This window comes from Heteronotia binoei, chromosome 18 (genome assembly GCF_032191835.1).
Source record: "Heteronotia binoei isolate CCM8104 ecotype False Entrance Well chromosome 18, APGP_CSIRO_Hbin_v1, whole genome shotgun sequence".
In the NCBI taxonomy this organism is placed as follows: Eukaryota; Metazoa; Chordata; class Lepidosauria; order Squamata; family Gekkonidae; genus Heteronotia; species Heteronotia binoei.
This window is the reverse complement of record NC_083240.1, coordinates 47,175,177-47,193,034: the sequence shown is the minus strand read 5'-3', so window position 1 is coordinate 47,193,034 and position 17,858 is coordinate 47,175,177. Positions and strand designations below refer to the sequence as shown.

Genomic DNA, 17,858 nt, shown 5'->3' with positions numbered 1-17,858 from the left:
CAGCTAAGAGCCCCATGGCGCAGGGTATTAAAGCTGCAGTACTGCAGTCCTAAACTCTGCTCATGACCTGCGTTCAATCCCCAGCAGTAGCTGGGTTTTCAGGTAGCCGGCTCGAGGTTGATTCAGCCTTCCATCCTTCTGAGGTCGGTAAAATGAGTCCCCAGCTTGCTGGGGGAAAGTGTAGATGACTGGGGAAGGCAATGGCAAACCACCCCGTAAAAAGTCTGCCATGAAAACGTTGTGAAAGCAACATCACCCCAGAGTCGGAAACGATGGGTGTTTGCACAGGGGACCTTTCCTTTCCTTTCCTTTTCCACACACACTGCAGACACAGGCAGTTGAAAATGTCCTTTGTTTCTTGATTTAGATATTTGTCCCTTGCTTTCCTCTCCAGTGGAGGGACTGGAAGCGGCTTCCTGCTTTAACAACAACATCCCCGCGAGGTAGCTTGGGCCGAGAGAGAGTGAGCGGCCCAAGGTGGCTGGGAGGAGCTTTCCTGGCCGCCGGGCGAGGATTGGAACTCAGCTCCCGTCTGGAGCGCCTTTCCCCTCCCTCCCGGGCGGGTGACGTGGGCGCCGGTGCGTCCGAGGTGCCCGCCCCGTGCGCGTCCTGGGGTGGGCGGGGCGGTGGGCGGGGCGGGGCGGGCGGCTGGCTGCTGGCTGGCGGCGGCGGCGGCGGCGGGAGGATGGCTGGGCGAGGGCGAGGGGGAGGGCGCGCAGGAGGCAGGCAGGAAGGAGCCGAGCGGCGCTGAGCTGAGCTGAGCCGAGCCGCGCCGCGCCGAGCCCACGTGTGGAGGGCAGGCAGGCGCTGGCCGCGTCCCCGGCTTGTCGCTCGCCGCCCTCGTCCGCCTCCTGCTCGTCCGGCAGCGGCAGCCGGCAGGGTCGCGGGGCGCAGGCAGAGCGCGAGGGGCGGGCGGGCGGGCGGGGGGCTTGGGCCGGGGGGCTTCCCCTCGCGGCTGGCCAGCCTGCCTCTCCCCCTTGTGCGCAGCCATGGAGGCGGACGGCAGCCAGGCCATCTCCGGCAGCCCCAACGACTCGCAGCACGACCCCGGGTGAGCCCCGCCAGGGCAGGGCAGGGCGCGCGAGAGCCCCGGGGGCGGCCTCTGCCTCGGCCGAGCCGCTGGCCTGGGGGGCCTGGAGCCGCCCCCTCCCCCCCCCGCTCGCTTCCTTTGAGCTTTTGCAAGTTCCCCGTCAAAATGGCCGATCTGACATCTGTGCTTAACTCTCTTCTCTTTTCTTCTCCCAGCAAAATGTTCATCGGCGGCCTGAGCTGGCAGACCTCGCCAGGTAAGGGGCGGGCGGGGGGCGCCCTCTCCACTCACCCCCGGCCGGCGGCGGCCTCTTTGTTGTTCCCCGGGCCAGCTCGCCCTCCCCGCCGCCACCCGCGCCTTCAGACACACACCGAGCCAGGCCGGCCGCTCCGGCACAAGGTTACCCCACGAGAGCCTGCATTTGCTCCCAGCAGCAGAGCTTTGCCTCCTCGAGTCCTCTATTCGACCTTACATTTGCCTGCGCACACTTGCGGGGGGGGGGGGGGGGGCAAAGAGGCGTCTCGCCGTCGCTCTCTTCTTCCTCGGCTTCTTTCAAAGCAAATTAAACCGTCCTTTTGTATTTTTGAAGGGACTGAAATTTTGCTGCTCGGTTTCCTCTCTTTATCTTTTTTTAAAACCCTTTCTCGCTCCCCCATCTTCTTTCATGTTCTTTCTCTTCTCTTCTCTCTGCCCACAGATAACCTTAGAGACTATTTTAGCAAATTCGGAGACATTAGAGAATGTATGGTGATGCGAGACCCAACTACAAAACGTTCCAGGTAAAGTGTCCCACTTATCTTAAATCAAAGTTTTCCTTAATGTGTGTGTGGTCTGAAAGTGTGACTGTTTTATTTTGTATAGACCAAGTGTCAACAAATAAAATAAGAGTTGCTGGGAGTGGAAATCCTTTTTCAGAATAAGTTCAGAACTGTTTGTGGTTGAAGTTCAGCATCTTATTTATGGCTAGAATTCTTTTTGGGGGTGGGGGGGGTGGGACCATTAAATGCTAGAGTACCTTTTGCAGAAACTTATTCTCATTGTTTTGAAATACCTTTGGCTTTCTTAACCAATGATGGTAATATCTCACCAGTTCTTAACTAATAATAAAAGCAGGATGAAAGGAAAGTGAAAATGTGGATGTATTTTGGACAGGGTAGGGTACAAGAGAAGGCTAGAAAAATTAGATGTTGAGTCTGCCTTTTTATCTTCTGGAATCTTAGATTATTAAGTGGGATAGACATGGCAGGTTAAAGAGGGAGAGAATCATAATTGAGAGTGAAACTGTTTTATCTTGTATTTCTGTCCATTTTTTACTCCAGTGTCTAGTTCTTGCTGTTCCTTTTCCCACTGGCTTTTGTCTCTCTCTTTCTTTTTCAGAGGCTTTGGTTTTGTTACATTTGCAGATCCGGCAAGTGTAGATAAAGTATTAGCTCAACCTCATCATGAATTAGATTCCAAGACGGTATGTTACATGACGTGGTGGCATTGATGTTTTCGCTCTCGCTCTGTGCTTTAATGTCTCCTTTATTTCCTGCAATGTTATGACTATGACAGGCTTATTTAAAGAGACAGTGTCCCTTTTCTTTGGTTGAGTTTGCTCAAAGCACAAGGCAGCTGGCTTTTAAAAATTAATTCCTTAACTTTGTTGAAGAAAACCCAGGCTGTTGCAGAGCCTGGAGTCTCATTTGGGCTTTATGTAACTTTTAAAAAATTTGGTAAAATGTTTATTAACTCGCCAGATCACCTGGAGGACATGCCCCAAATCATGGTGCCCTTTTCATCCTCCCAGTTCCAGCTTAAGCAATTAATTTGCAGAATGGTAACGTGCACAGTTTCAGAAGGGGTGTGTGTGTGGGGGGATATCAGTAAGCAACAGAAAGCAGTAAGTTTATTTTAAGAAATTTTGTGAGTTGGATCTAGAGAGATCTCTGAAACAGAAGGGCAGGGGTACGTCCAGTGGGTAGTGGTTTGTCTTTCTTGTTGACTGTTTTCAGAAGTTGTTGCCCTTTGCTTGAAGCACTTTGAGAGTTTGTTCTTGCTTGGGAAGGGAGGGAGTGCATCAGTTGCCACCCTTCCAGAGCTTCATCAGATCCTAAAATATAAGACATTTCCCCAAGATGCTAAAAAGATTTCTTTTCATTAATAAGCTTTGAGCAAATTTAAAAGGACATTGAGGACAGGGGTGGTTCTGTGACAGGTGGGGGCACAGCTTTTAGAGGACAGGAATCTGATGGAACTGCCCGTGTACTTAATGAAATGCATAAAACCAGCTATTTTAAAAGATTTTTTTTAAAAAAAACCTTTTATATTCCAGTTTGTAAAAATGTGTGTTTTTTCATTCTAACATGAGTTAAAGGGAGTATGGTTTTAATGCTACTAAGTTCTGCCTTGTAATGATGTTTCAAAAGCGACCGGTCAGAAACCGATCTGGCATTTTCATTTTTCTCCCACTGCCTATCACAAAACAGGTGGATTTTTTTCCCCTTTGGAGTTGTTTTAACTTAGGGGACAAATTCTACTTGACTTGGTCTGAGCATATACCCTGTGCATGAAGATGTCTTTATGATTTGATTTGGTGGGGTTGAGGAGTGGCAAGAGGAGATGAGGAGTTCATATGATTTTTGTGGTGCTGTGAAGAGTGAGTGAGAGGCTGTATATTTTTCTATCTTAGCAATATGCTTAAGTAAAAACTCAAGAAAGAAATCTGTCTTGCTGTATGAAAAATTTCACCAAAGTTCTGGGAAAGGAGTTAACTGTTTTGGTCACACTCTTACCCACCTAATGAGACTGAATCCTCATCTGTTAATTATATATGTATATTCAGTGTCATTAGCATGCAGGGCATACAATAGAGAAGCAAGAAGAAGGCAAATCGGCGCCCCCCCTCTTGGGGGGGGGGTTGCAATTAAAAAACACCAACCTGATAGTGGGAAAACCAGCAAAGGGAGAGAAAGAAGAGGGTCACAAGGGATGAGCATACTGCTGTGTATACTTAAGCTTTGTTCCCATAGTAACTTTCTCATGGGGTGAGGAGGAGAGTGCTAGGAAATGGGCCGAGGACGCCTGCATTGTTTTGATTTATGATGTCATCAAGCGAGAGAAGATGACCTCTGTTTGATTATGATGTAGCGCACTCTCAGCTAGAGGGTTTCGGTGCATGGGCCCCTCTTTTTTGTTGTTGCTGAACCGCTTTTGTTCCAGAATATAAAGCTCAGACAAGTTCTTGCCTATTAGCTGCTGACTTGTAGACCTCTGATAGTTTCTTGTCATTCAGCATTGCCTAGCGTTTGACTCTGTTTCAACGTTCAGCACAGGAAGCAGCTCGGTTGGGTTTTGACATGGAAGGCGTTGCGTTAAAAGCTTGGTCTAGGTAATGGCCATTCATATCAGAAATAGTACTATTATAGTCATTTCCTAGAGGACTTGTAGATACAGTAAGTAGCATTGTATCTAACTAACTAATTTTTTTTAGTAGACTTTATTTTTCTATTGGCTGTTTTTCTTTTTCTTTTTTATCTTCAATAGCTGACAGGGATGTGCAACAGGTATGGATTTGTCATGTTGACCACAAGTAAGGCTGAAGAATGCCATAGGCTTGAAAGCGTTGCTTTTGGTTTGGAGAAAGTTTAAGCCCTTCCCATGCAAAGAGCACCCATTTTTGTTGAGTTTCGGACATCTTGTATTGTGTATCATGCTTTAGAACTGGAAGGCTTACCAAACTCTCTGCCAATGGAAAATCACAAAAACAACATTGTGGGAATTTGGTTCAGGTTCACTGGACAGCGTTCTTTCCTCCACTGGCTTTTGGTTTTCTGCTTTTAAAAAGCAACAGTTTAAACTTTTTTGGGAGTTCATGGAACAATTGCATGTCTGTCCTCAACTCTTTATCCCTCCCCCTAAATTCTTTGGGCAACTCGATGGGAAATCTACACCTGTTGTATTTCTCTGGTAGACAAGAACCTAGCCAGTGCTGAATACATATGTAGATAATGTTAATCTCTATGGAAGGGTTGGCTTTGTAGATGAAGTATTTATGAGTTCTCTCTCTTTCTCTGCTTTGTGAATTATACAGTGGCATGTAATCACTCATTTCTCAGATAGATGGGTTTTTAAAATGTTTGCTCTCATGTGGGGAAGGGTGCAATGGCATGTACCTGAGAAAGGCCAGCTGTTGAACAAAGAACAGCTTGCAAACATTCTCTATTGTGGAGGCAACAAATGCAGATTTTCTTAACCATTGAAAGTTAAAAGATTCAGCCCTGGCATGCAAATAGAAGGTAGGCTTCACCATTGTGACCCCCATCTAATGAGCAGTGGACAATAATGACTTGCAAACATTACTTCTAAAATCATCATCTTTAAGCCTTAGAAAAAGGCCTCCCACCCCACGGCTTGGAAGCACACTTGTACTCTTCTCAGTGACATGCTCAGAATCACTACAATAAATTCTTTTGGAAACAATTTATAAGCCCCTGTGGTAATATGTGTGTCTTCTACTGCTTCGTTTCATCTTAAAATAACAACAACAAAAATTGCTGCTCATAAATTTAGAAAGATATTTCAGGTGGGTGTAGGATTTGTTTACACAAGGCAATTCCTAAATATTTCAGGTGATGTCCAGGTGGTAGTAGTGAGACTTTCATTTCTTTGGTCCCATACATATTTATTGGGTAGCTAAGGTTAATGTGTAACTTGCATTTAAATGAGTAAATTTAGAATCACAGGTATTAGAAGGTATTTTATTATCTTTTTCTTTAATTTGCTAAATGGCAGATCTACATTTTTGTGTAAACGGCTGCTGTAAACCTGCAGTTTTAGCTCTGAAGCTGCTAGTCTATTATCGGTAATATTAGAAGTTCCATGGTTTGGGTTAGAGTTTGTTCACTTGATAGCTCCCACCCCTCCATAACATAGCATCAGATTAGAGAGGGTTTTTAAAAAAAACACAGTAAGACCTGCCTGTTCAGTTGGTTCATTCTCACAAAAGGTTAGCATCAGTCATCCAAGATAATGCTTCTTCTATGTTCAGAACCTGTGTTTTTAAATGACAGTCACCCACAAGCTAAATCAGGAATGCAGTTGTAAAAGTGCATTTCTTGTGGGTTGTTTAGCTGGATGTTCACTTAAGAACTGACAAATACTATTTTTAATCTAAAGCAGGAAACATCAACACTCCCTCCAAATAAAAACAAAAGCAAATAAAAAAAAATACTGATGTCCAAAAGATGGTGTTTGAAAATTGAAAATTTCTTTCTAAACATTACCAAACATATGTCCAGGCCTGACAACCAGAATTTGGTGGTGAGATTTGGCTATGGAGAACTCCGGGCTATACATTCCAAAGAATCAAGTTTAAATAGCTTTCATGATGTGCGGGTTCACTTTCTTGATTCTTCCCTCCTTTAGCCTTGATGCCAATCAGTTGCTCTCAAAAAGGTGCTCCCTACTTGAGAAATGAGGGATTAATCATTCAGTGTATATTTTTCCTTTTTTGCCATTCCAAAGAAAACATGCAAATTATGTGACTTTCCTTTTTTCCCCCTTTGCAGATTGATCCTAAAGTTGCATTTCCCCGACGAGCTCAACCTAAGGTAAGAAGGAAGAATCAGTAATAGGATTTTAGGTGCACAGATGTGTTCTCTTTGTTGCTGAGCAGTTCACATTTCGAAAGGAGGATGGAGGGGGGGTGGAGAGGAATTTGTACTGGAAGGTGTTTTTATTTTTACCACTTGACGCCTTAAAGTCCCTTCAGGATCACAGAAGAACTCTGCTTTGTATGAACTAATGCCAGTCTACATTCTAACCATCTCCTGGTGGACTCTTTGGTCATTGTGTTTGGCTGAAGAAGCCTTCAGGCTCCCTCCCCCCCCCCAACTTAAAAACCATATATTACTGTGTTGAAGAGCTGTCAGAACTAAGGAGTTCTTATTTGTCTGTTTGAGACTGAACTTTCCAGTGAACATGGATTGGGGTGATTCTCTTGCTTCTTGACTGGTCTGTGTGTGGAGTTGCTCTCCCTCCCTTCTGTCCATCTTGTGCATAACTTGTCTAAGAAGGGTTAGTTCTGTTGATGAGCATTGGAGCGGTTGAGCCTCTGGCTGCTGTTTGGAAGGTCTGAATTCTTCCGAGAGCTTGGGAATGCCTGGGAAAGAAGCACTGAAACAAAGAGCCTTAAGTATGATTGGATAAGTGACCTGTTCTTTTTTTAGGGCTGCCCTGTTTTAATGCATTGGGTTTCTTGCAAAGACATGTCAGTCATGTTCAAAGGAGCTTTTGTATGACCGCTACCAACAGATCTGGCACCATGGCTGCTGGAAGGCCAGCTTTTGGAGCTGGCTGTAGGTGTTAGCACGGTACTGCTGCTGTCTGCTTTGAAGTGGAGGAAATGCTTTCAGTCTGTGCAGCTGGGTACGTTGGGTTCCCTCTCCCCCTTGCTAAAATGCAAGCTGCAGTCGTTCTTCTAAACTAGTACTGGAACATCTAGCACTAATGGCACATCCCCTAGAGTGTTCCCATCATTGGAACTAGTAGGTTCTGTGCACTTGGCTAGCATTGCTCTTTTTTTTTTTTCCATTGGGGAGTGGAAAGAAGGAGGTCATGCGACTTTGGTCGGCAAGAAGGCATGGGGATATCTTCCTGGAGATTTGTTCAGTTGGGAGAAAAAAAACCAAAAGGAAAATGGATCTAATTAATTGGGCTGTGAACCGTCGCTCAGCATAGAAATGAAGTGGTTAGCATGAATTGGAGTACAGGAGCAGTTGTGGCACTTTGTGCTTTCAAAAGACCATATGTGAACACACCCAGTCTTAATTTCTTAGAATTTATGGGCAGAGGCGGAGAATGATACAGCTTGTTACTAGAGTCCAGCCAGCTAGCCCTGTATACACCGAAGTTTCTACAGACTTCTCTTTCACAGCATTTTTTTTCCTTTTTGGATTTGGAGAATCTCGGCTACAAACCCTCTGATGACCGTGGTTTGCAAGGCTAGTTTTCTGCCCATTTGTTTTTCTGTTTTGCCTGTTGGTTAAGTACAGCAGCTGTGGAGACACAGGCACGGATGCAAATAGGCGTCACACTGGATCTGGAGAGACTTTGGTCTGTTCTGAAGCAGTGCGCCCCTGAAGCTGGTGTTTTGTATGTGAACTTTTAACAGTTGTTGCTCCGTGTTGTTAAATTTAAAAGGTACACCCGGAGGAGAGATGGAAACACCACATGTGCCGCTACAGAAAAATAATTGAGAATCGTTTGTGTGGAAAATTAATACAGAAATGTAATTTTTTAAAAAAACAGCCATACAAAGCTACCCCCACCCCACTGATGTTATGTTTTACAGTTTAAATAGATGCAGTTGTAGGAGCAGCTGAGAAGAGAACTGCAAAGTTGCAGCAACCCAGTTTCTTGCCCCCAACATGAATATTCTCCTAGATAATATCACTCACATTCAACATTGCTTTTCCTTTTGTGGCTTATAAAAAGCTAGTGGCCAAAGGTTGCCAGTGTATTTAACTGTTACCACTAAAAAACCCCCATCTAGGTTGCCTTGCTGTTGAGTCCCATATCAGGGTTTCTTGACTGAGCACATTTCTGACTGGTAGCCATGTTGGTCTGTAGTAGTAGAACAAAGCTTAAGTTCAGTAGCACCTTGAAAAGACCAACGCAGTTTTCCAGAGCACAAGCTTTTGTAAGACAAATTAGTGTTGACTTACAAAAGCTTATACCCCACAAATTTTTTTTTTGTAATTAAGGTTCTTGTGGACTCTAATTTTGATTGAGCAAGTACATCAAACTGGGCAAAATCGGCTAATATATATTGATATAGATAGAATTCAAAAGTCACGCCAAACAGACATGTTTATACCAGTGTTCTACAGTAAGGTTGGTTGCCAGATCTGCATTGGGAGGGTGTGCCACAGGTGAGAAGGCCCTGCCTGTCCTGGGTTCCTACGACATGAATGTACCGAAGGGCAGGTGCCTTCTCCTTCACAGGAGGAGAAGGCCTCAGAAGGAATTGTTTTGTCAGCTTTACTACCTCTATTAGAGTGATTTAAATAGTTCCTACATTCATGCAGGCAAACAATTCTGGGTTTGTTTGATCCAGATATGAGCCCTCTAAGTCGTTAGATTTGCATGCTTCCTACCTCCTGTGGCTCACACTGTATGGAGACTTAAGGTTTGCTGGGATGCGTTACAAATTGTGATTGTGTTTCTTGCCTACAAATACAGATACCTAAAAGAGGATTAAATTGTAATTTAGGATCCTAGTTTGAAGACAAGAAACAAACCACAGTTGAGGAATGCATTTGATTGGGGCATCCTGACGAATTGCAACTTGTTGCTTACTGAGAAGTCTTTAATCTTACCGCTGCATAGGAGGGAGGATGAAAGCCCCAACTTTTCAGAGGCTTGTTCTTGAACTAAACAAACACGTGGTTTGGTAGGTCTTCTGAATGCAGCCGATGGTCAAGCTACTTGCCCAAAAGCAGGTATTGCCTGGCGTTTATATAACTCTCTTTAAGGCTGTGCTTTGTTTTTAAAAAAGAAATATACATGTGTTCGATTTACAGTTATGAATAGTGATGCACAAAAACTTCCAGGGCATACTGTTTCTGTTTGTTTTTTGAGTCCTGGGCCATAGGCCCAGCTGACTTTCATGTAAAATGCCACCAGAATGTTTGAGGTTGTTGTCCTTCCTTCCCTTACTGTTTGTCCCAGGTCCTGCATGCTTTCTTCCCCCTGTGGGCTTTTGCTCCAATTCTCACTGAAGCGATGGATTTGTAATTTCAAGGTGCTGCAGAGTTCCCCGTTCTTGTGCAGTGCGTTGTCCAAGATTGCTCAGGGCTACAGATTGGGGCAAAATAATTTAATATCATGAGGATTTGCCAGGTTAGATGGAAAGCACTGGAAAACATGCAAGCATGCAGATTGTGTATTCTTGCATGGTGTATATTGATGTAAGCAGGCAACAGTTCTCTGGCCCACAGTGAAAGAGGGAGGCAGATCATGTTCTCATAGCAGATTTTTTTGTATCACTGCTTTGGTTTTTAGAATAGGATTTGCCAGAATGGCAGTCCAAGTTCTGTGAAAAAGTCTGGAGGCTGTTCCAGTTTAAATAAAGGGCACGATCCAGCTGAACTTTAAGTGCTTATTAAGGAACAGCGCCCCCCCCCCCCAATGATAAAAGCATGTGGTTTAATATCTTGATTGGAATTGTTGGGAGTAAAAACTATGACTTAGGGATAGGCATTTGCCATAGTTTATTTGCTTATAAAATATCTACTCCCCCCTCCTGCCTTTAGTCTCCAGTGTTTTGTCAAGCATTCAGGATAGTCTGCAGTAGGGTTTCTTTCCCAGTGTTCTTAATATATGTACTTTTTTTTTTTTTTTTTGCTTATACTGACTTCTTAGTAGCTTGGTCAAAATGCTTTGTAAGGTTTAGACTGTGTCTTTAAGAGTTGTGGGTAACATGAGGATTTCTGATCATGCAAACAACTAAAATCCTGCTTATTTAGGGTTTTATTTTTCCCTTAGTGAATGTCTCAAAGGTGCAAGGGAAATATTAAAGCCTATGTCTGCTTCCAGGCTCAGCATGTGGCGTCTCCAGGTGGAAAGCTCCAGGTTTGTTCTGCACCTGCCTTTTGCGTTAGCCTTTGCTATTAATCCGTTGTGATTTGGCAGTGCTTGTGATTTGTTAGAAAGGGCTTTACAGTAGAAAGGAAGAGGGTTTTTTTTAACAAAAAGGATATCAAAGGGGGGGAAGCTTTGAAAGGTAAAATGGAATTAATGTTAGTGCCACTACAATAATTTCTTCTGCCTGTTTTTTTTAAAAAGGTGAAAATTTGTATTTTTAAGATCAGCTGCCCATTTAAGGCTTTTGAACCAGCTAGCTGCCACATGGTGCGTGCCAATTATTTTTCTTGTAAAAATTCAACCATCTTTAACTAGATATTCTTGATATGCCCCAGTGTGACAGCTGCACTCTTCTGAGCAAGGCCTTCTGAAAATGCTACCCTGCAAATGGGTGAGATGGACAGCTGCCTGTAGCAGGGCACTCTCTGTTATGGCTCCCACCTTGGGAGCAGCCTGCCATAGGAGGTCAGAAAGGCTCCCGTGCATCTCTCATTTTGCATAATGTGTAAAAATGGAGTTGTTTGAGATGGCGTATTTCTAAAAGGAGAAATTGTGTTGTACTGCACCATTAGAATGCATTTTCATGGCTTTAACTGAACTGTCTTCTCATTTTTACAATCCAGTTCTTGTATAGAATCATAAGAGTTGAAAGGGACCTCCAGGGTCAAGTTTTTATTGCAGTGTTTTCTAACTTGAGACTCGGCAAGAAAGGCAGACTATAAAGTAAATAGCGTGAAATCCAGTCTCTTGTTGGATGTGAGCAAAGAGCCTATCTTGTCTCCTTCAAGACTGTTCAAGTCCTCTCCTTCTTCCTGGGATCTGTTAAGGATGCAGGCTGGTTTTGCATATTTGTAATAAAAGAGTAACAAATGTAGAGTAGTGGAGTACTCCGGAGTGATATTTTCTTTTGGTGGTTGGTCTGCCAGGGCTGATGATGAGGCCTGAGCAATCTTTTGTGGCCCTCAGTCAAGCGTCAGGCCAACACTTGGTCCATCTGCTCCCTTTAGGCATGGGGAATCTCACAGAGGACTCTGCTGGGACTGAAGCCTGGGGAAGGGAAGGGAGCAGAGCTTGAATGTTGTGCTTCTCGGAGCCCTGACTGACTGGTGTCTTTTGAGGCCTATCCTTGAGAAAAGTACCGTTTGACCTTTGATTAAAGCTGTCCCAACTGTGATTTAAAAATGTTGGTGTTATGTTTTTTGTGTAATCTGTATTATGCCTTCATGTATTGCAATGATCTCATAAGCTGCCTTGCACGCTGCAAAAAAGAAAAGCAGCTAATCAGTGCTGTGTTCCTCTCCTCCTGTTAGGAATGTGCATTCCTGCATATGTTCCGATGGTGTTGGTATGCTTGGAGGGGGACCTCTGGGAGACCCCAAAACCTACATCTGGCTGTAATATCAAGGCTTTTTTGAAGTGGTGCTGAGCGAAGTTGTCACACTTTTTCTGCCTCTGTTGCATTCATTGTTACTGTTTCTCCCATGCATAATATAGAAACCTTTCTCTCTCAACAAAAAAAAGACCTCAAGCTAGTGGCACTGTTTGATTTGTTTCCTGATAATGCAGTTTTGTAAATTGGTCCGTACAAGTTGCTAGTCCTCAGATTATGTCCCCCAATAAATTTGCACATGCAATTGTGTTGATTGGTTGTTTGTAGCCCTAGAAAATGCTTCAGGCTGTGGTCATACTTGAGTAGCCAAGTTGCTCATTAGAGGCTCAGGTGCGCTTGCCCAGCAGTCCCTGAATAACCAGGGGCTCCAGACCCCTAGGGTAAGCAGTGGTTACTGATGGCACTTCCTCTCTTTGTCTCTGGCATGCTGAGGTGGGGTGGTGATTTGAATTTGGCCAAATATGACTGGGCTTATAGAAGAGCTGTTATAAGAACAACTGTGGAATTTGCTTTTTTATGTTGTGCTGCTGATCCTGGGAAGCCATTCCTGGACTTCCAATTCTTTTAGGGGTGATTGATTATGTTAGACTAGATTTTTTTTTTAGTGAGTGCGGAAACAGATATTTATATTTTTCTGATCAGTTATGGCTCTTGTTATTTCTTGGCCTTTCATTTGTCTTTTGTGACTTCAGCAGCATCTCATCTTGTACCTGTTTGTGCTGTGTTAGATTCTTCTGTGATGCAGCAAAGGGATCAGAAGGAAAGAAACTGCAGGTTGGGGTCCTCGTGAATTGTCTTTCTATCTGGGATCTCAACAATTGCTTGCTTGTTTGCAGCAGGTTGCAAATGTGTAATCCTACACTCTTTGTGCAGAGCTGCCGAGCAGCCTTTGTTTAAAGAATCTTGCTGTAGGGGTTTAACTTGGAATCATGGAGTAGGAGGGGACCTTCAGGGTCATCTAATCCAACCCCCTGCACAATGCAGGAACTTCACAAATACTTCCTCCCACACCCTCAGTGACCTCTGCTCCATGCCCAGAAGATGGCAAAGGAAAAAAAAACAAAACACCTTCCAGGATCCCCGTCGAAACTGGCCTTGAGAAAATTGCTTCCTGACCCCAAAGTGGCGATCAGAATTTCCCTGGGCATCTAAGAAAGGGCCATGAAATCTAAGCACTGATGCAACCCTTCCTGCTGTCCTTCCCATGAACTGTCTAAGTTCACAGAATCAGCATTGCTGTCAGATGGCCATCTAGCCTCTGTGTAAAAACCTCCAATGAAGAAGAGCCCACCACCTCCTGAGGAAGCCTCTTCCACTGAAGAACCTCTATAACTGTCAGGAAATTCTTCCTAATATTTAGTCAAAAACTCTTTTGATTTAATTTCAGCCTGTTGGCTCTGATCTAACCTTCTGGGGCCACAGAAAACAACTCCACATCATCCTTTATATGACAGCCCTTCAAGTACTTGAAGATGGTTATCATATCACCTCTCAGTCATCTCTCCAGGCTAAACATATTGAGCTCCTTCAACCTTTCCTTGCAGGACTTGTCTCCAGACCCCTCACCATCTTTGTTTCCCTCCTTTGTTTCCAGTTTGTCTATATTCTTTTCAAATTGTGGTGCCCCAAACTAAATACAAGAATACTCTAGATGAGGTCAGAGCAGAGGTCTAAACCAGAGCAGAACTTGCCCAAGGTTTTGCTTTGATGAGGGGAGGGGAGTACCTGCTAGGACAGGCAGCTGCTGTAGCATGGAGGATGAAAACAAACAAAAACCAACCGACTCCTTAAAGTTTCTCTTCAGGAGTGAAGCATTTAATAATCTGGTTAACAATGGAAATCTTGAATAAGCTCCGGTGCTAACACACACACACACACGGAAGAACAAAGACCAAATCTGTTGTGTTTGTATTTCTCCTTTTTGGAGCCAAGAGAGGAAATATATTGCTAGCTGGGTGCACTGTGCCAGTTCTGTAAGGTGCTGGTGTGTGTGTGTTTCTTTGTGTTCCCTCCGCGCAAATGGTTGCAGAATCTTGGGCCTCTTTCAGAGAAGGAACAAGTCTGTGACCTCCCGTATGTGTGTGCATGCGCGTGCACACACACATGCCTGTGCTTTAAACCAAGATCGGCTTTCATGCCTCATCCATCAATATGACTGCTGTTGGAATTTTTCAGTAGCTATCTTCATAATCCACTTTCTTTACTCTGACTGGATGAATGAGAGAAAAGAAACTGGTAATTTTATAAACTGCGGCTTTTTGTGAGCCCCCCGCTTGGTAGGCTGGTCTTGTGGTGGCTTGCTTGAGGAATGCCGTGTGTGTGTGTGAGAACGGGTGGCTGGGGGCCTGAGTTTGCCCCTCAGAAGCCTCCTGTTCATCTCCTGACATAGCTCTTGTTCTTAAGGACCCTTCTGAAGGCAGGAGCAGTGGCTCAGTGGAAGAGAGCTGGAGTGCTTCAGTGGTTAGTGTTGGACTAGGATCTGGAGGCCCGAGGGCATATCTTCCCTGATCTGTGCCACAGTGGGGGGGGGGGGGGGGCTGAGCAGGTGGGCTGAGTGAAACGGCAGGTTAAAAGTGTGTACTTCCTTGTGTGTGTGTGATGGTAAGTCCTAGCTTGCCCTGAGCTTGGATAGGCCCAATCTTGTCAGGTCTCTGAAGCTAAGCAGGGTTGGCCCTGGTTTGTATTTGGATGGGGGACCACCAGGGAAGTCCTGGATTGCCACACAGAGGCAGGCAATGGCCAGCTGCCTCTGTCTGTCTCTTGCTTTAAAAACCCTGCGAAGTCGCCATAGCCTTGGTTGCAACTTCACAGCAAAATAACAAAAACAAACTTAGGTTCAGTCCCTGATATCCCTGTAACGGGGTCTTGGGGAACAGGGGTTGGGATAAATCTGTCTCTGCTCAGGACTTTGGAGAACTATGGCCGGTTAGAGGAGATGATAGTGACCTTAACAGAGCAGTGGTCTAACTTGGTATAAGAAAGCTTCATATATCCCCTTTATTGTCCCTCCAACTTGAGCCCCAGGCAGTGGGCTCTTAAGTCTGCCCATCTTCTTTTCCCCTCCTCCTGATATGAACAGCAAAAGAGGCTTTGGTGGGGCTTCCCCTTTTCTTGGTCCCTATCTGAACTTAGTCCTGAGCTTGGGGAAACGAGCAGCTGCTGTAGTGTGGATTGTCAAAGCTCATGTTGCAGCTTCCTCCGGAGAAGGCGAACCCTTCGGCTGTTTCTTGTTTCGGGCGCCAACGTCTCAATGTTGCTAGCCGCTTCAGTTTTTCTTACATTCAAAGTATGACCCCTGTTTAACCTGGGCAAAAAATGCTAACCAGAGAGGCCTGAAGTATAACTCTTTAAAGAGAATCTTGCCTTACATTACGTTGTGCATGCTTTGTCGGTATCACTGCTGGTTTGTGGGAGAGGGTGGGTAGAGGACACTTTTTGCATTAAGATGAATTCCGTGTGTGTGTATGTGTTGTCATCATGGTGCACTGTGTTGGGATATGATTTATATCTGGTTTATATCTGGCTACTCATCTGATGATTTATATCCGGTTACTCATTTTTGTTTTTTCTTCTCCCATTCCCTCCTACCCATGTCTATATGCCAGGCTCCATCTGATGGGACCTAAGGAGCCATTCCCACACACACTAGCCTTTTTGCTGCTTGGGCATAGGGCAGAAGAGAGCAGAAAGGCCGCCATTTAGGCAGTGCCCTTCCTGGCTTCTATCCGCTTCCCAACTATCTGAGCCTTGCCGTCTACCCAGGCACTCAGCCGTTATCAGCCTGGGGGTAGGTCTGCTAATGACTGATCTGAAACCATCAAATTCATTTATTTGTCACTGCCAGTGACAGCCCAGTTAATGATAATAGATTCTTTTTTTAGCTGGCTGCTTCGTCTGTTGCTCTCTGCACCTCCCCCCCCATGTGGCATACTGAGAATCATCACTACTGAGAAAATGCAGGTCTTATTTTTAGGCAAGTGGTTGGAAATAGTGCAACACAGCTTGTGCCTTTTGCTAAGGGGAATGGAATCAACATTTGTGTATCTCTCTGGTTTGTTTTCTTTCTTAATCTGCATTTGTTTTCTGACCTTTGCATTTTCTTGATAACTGTTCAGGGCAGATTAGCATGAAACTTCTAGCTGGTTTAGTAGCCTTGGGAAAAGCACTTCGCACATGCTCCATGTTGCCTGGTGTTATGGCCTATCAGGGATTCATTTTTGAGTGTGGATCCAGATGTGCTCCAGGAGAGCACCCAGGTTTTGCTCACAGCAGTCATGGACATGCCCTGGTCATTGGTGCTTGCCTGTCTTCCAGTTAGCTGCTTGTACACCAGGTAGCCACATTCATGGCCTGTTCTACTTTCTGTAAAAACATCTTGGAAACAGGCAATAACCTACACAAGATACTGTGATTCTGATTCTAAATGATTCAGAACCTGTTGTGTAGGTTTTCTGTAGAATGCTCCCCCCCGAATCAAGTAGTCAAAGCAAAATTGAATCCAGCAATTTTGGCAGAGTTGTGAAGCCCCCATAATGCTTATGGGTGTATGTCCTGATCTAGTCTTGCTTGTTTATTCTCTTGATTTATTTTTTTATTACATAAGTTGCTCAGGACAGCAGAGGTGATCTTCCTCCTCCCCATTTTATCCTCACAATGCTCCTGAGTGGCAGCACAGTATGAAAGGTTGACTAGTTCAGAGTAGCTCGACAAGTGATGTCATTTAATTGGAAACTGTGTCTTATCTGATGCTCTGCAACCTGCTTGCCTTTTGCCTTCCTTGTTTGGCTTTCCAGGCCCAGGTACCATATTTTTCCTAAATGATACTTTGCATCTGAATTTGTGATGGGGTTAGGTTTGTACTGCCTCCTGGTTGTTAGCAATGGCTGCTTTATTCTGTTTCAGTTATAATTATTCTCCTGCCTCCCCCCCCCCCCCCCCCAATGCTGCTGCTCTTTGTTTTCAGATATGGTCACCCTGCTGCTCTTACAGAATGTTGGAATTATTGTTGCTTTTTTGAAATGCGTTTCAGGTGTGTTTGGTACTAGCCATAATATTTGAGTCCAGGAGCACCTGAGAGACCAACAAGATTTTAAGGGTATGAGCTTTTAAGAGCCAGAGCTCCCTTCCTCAGGTAGAAGTTGGAATGGAGAGCCCAGTAAGAAGGTGGGAGGGGTGCTGCAAAGAAAGGAGTCAGCTAGATTAGAGGGGGAAAGTTTGGGGGTGGAAAATTAGCATCCATAGTGAGATCAGAATTTTGTGTCCCTGTTCAGCTTTGGGAGGGGGATTTCCATTGCTTTGAACTTGTGAATGAATTCTGGTTCTGAAATATTAACAGTGTTTGTGATTTTCTCTTGCAGAAAGACAGTATAGAAAGAAACTAAATGTATATGGATACTACAGAATTATTGGTTCATCTTGTTTGGTGTTGGCTTGCGTTGGCTCCTGGGCAGAGAATGCCATTTACTGACATCTGCTCCTTGAGTTCCTTTGAACTGCAGGTGGCAGGAACTGAACCTGGGGCCTTCTGCATGCAAAGCAGGCACTCCACCACGAAGCCATGCCCTCTTCCCTAGATAGACACAGAGCAGTGGGGGTGGGGAAGGGGAACAGCTGTTTTGAGCAACATGGCTGACTCCCACTATCCTTTCAGTCTCCACTTCATTTCTTTCTGTTCTGCCATCAAGTTGCCAAAAATTGAGTTCTGTGGTGCATTAAATGTGGGTTGGGTTGCAAACTGGGCATGTGATGAAGCAATTATCTGGCTCTTGGCTGTGTGTTGAACTCTGCTCAGATCCACTCCACTTACATTCC

The 17,858-nt window shown here is 44.7% G+C and overlaps 1 protein-coding gene across 12 annotated transcripts in view; it reads left to right on the top strand.

Annotated features, from left to right (window-relative positions):
• The first annotated feature begins 940 nt into the window (after positions 1-940).
• Positions 941-17,858, top strand: part of MSI2 (musashi RNA binding protein 2) — a 568,927-nt gene continuing 552,009 nt past the window's right edge. For 11 of the 12 annotated variants that reach the window (XM_060259524.1, XM_060259515.1, XM_060259513.1 and 8 more), the window contains exons 1-5: positions 941-1,051; positions 1,246-1,286; positions 1,728-1,809; positions 2,408-2,492; positions 6,580-6,621. In XM_060259524.1, coding sequence (XP_060115507.1) covers positions 990-1,051; positions 1,246-1,286; positions 1,728-1,809; positions 2,408-2,492; positions 6,580-6,621 — 312 coding nt within the window. In that variant the 5' untranslated portion in view covers positions 941-989. Of the gene's footprint in view, positions 1,052-1,245; positions 1,287-1,727; positions 1,810-2,407; positions 2,493-4,347; positions 4,401-6,579; positions 6,622-17,858 lie in introns of those variants that run through there. The other variant, XM_060259522.1, reaches the window with a different exon arrangement.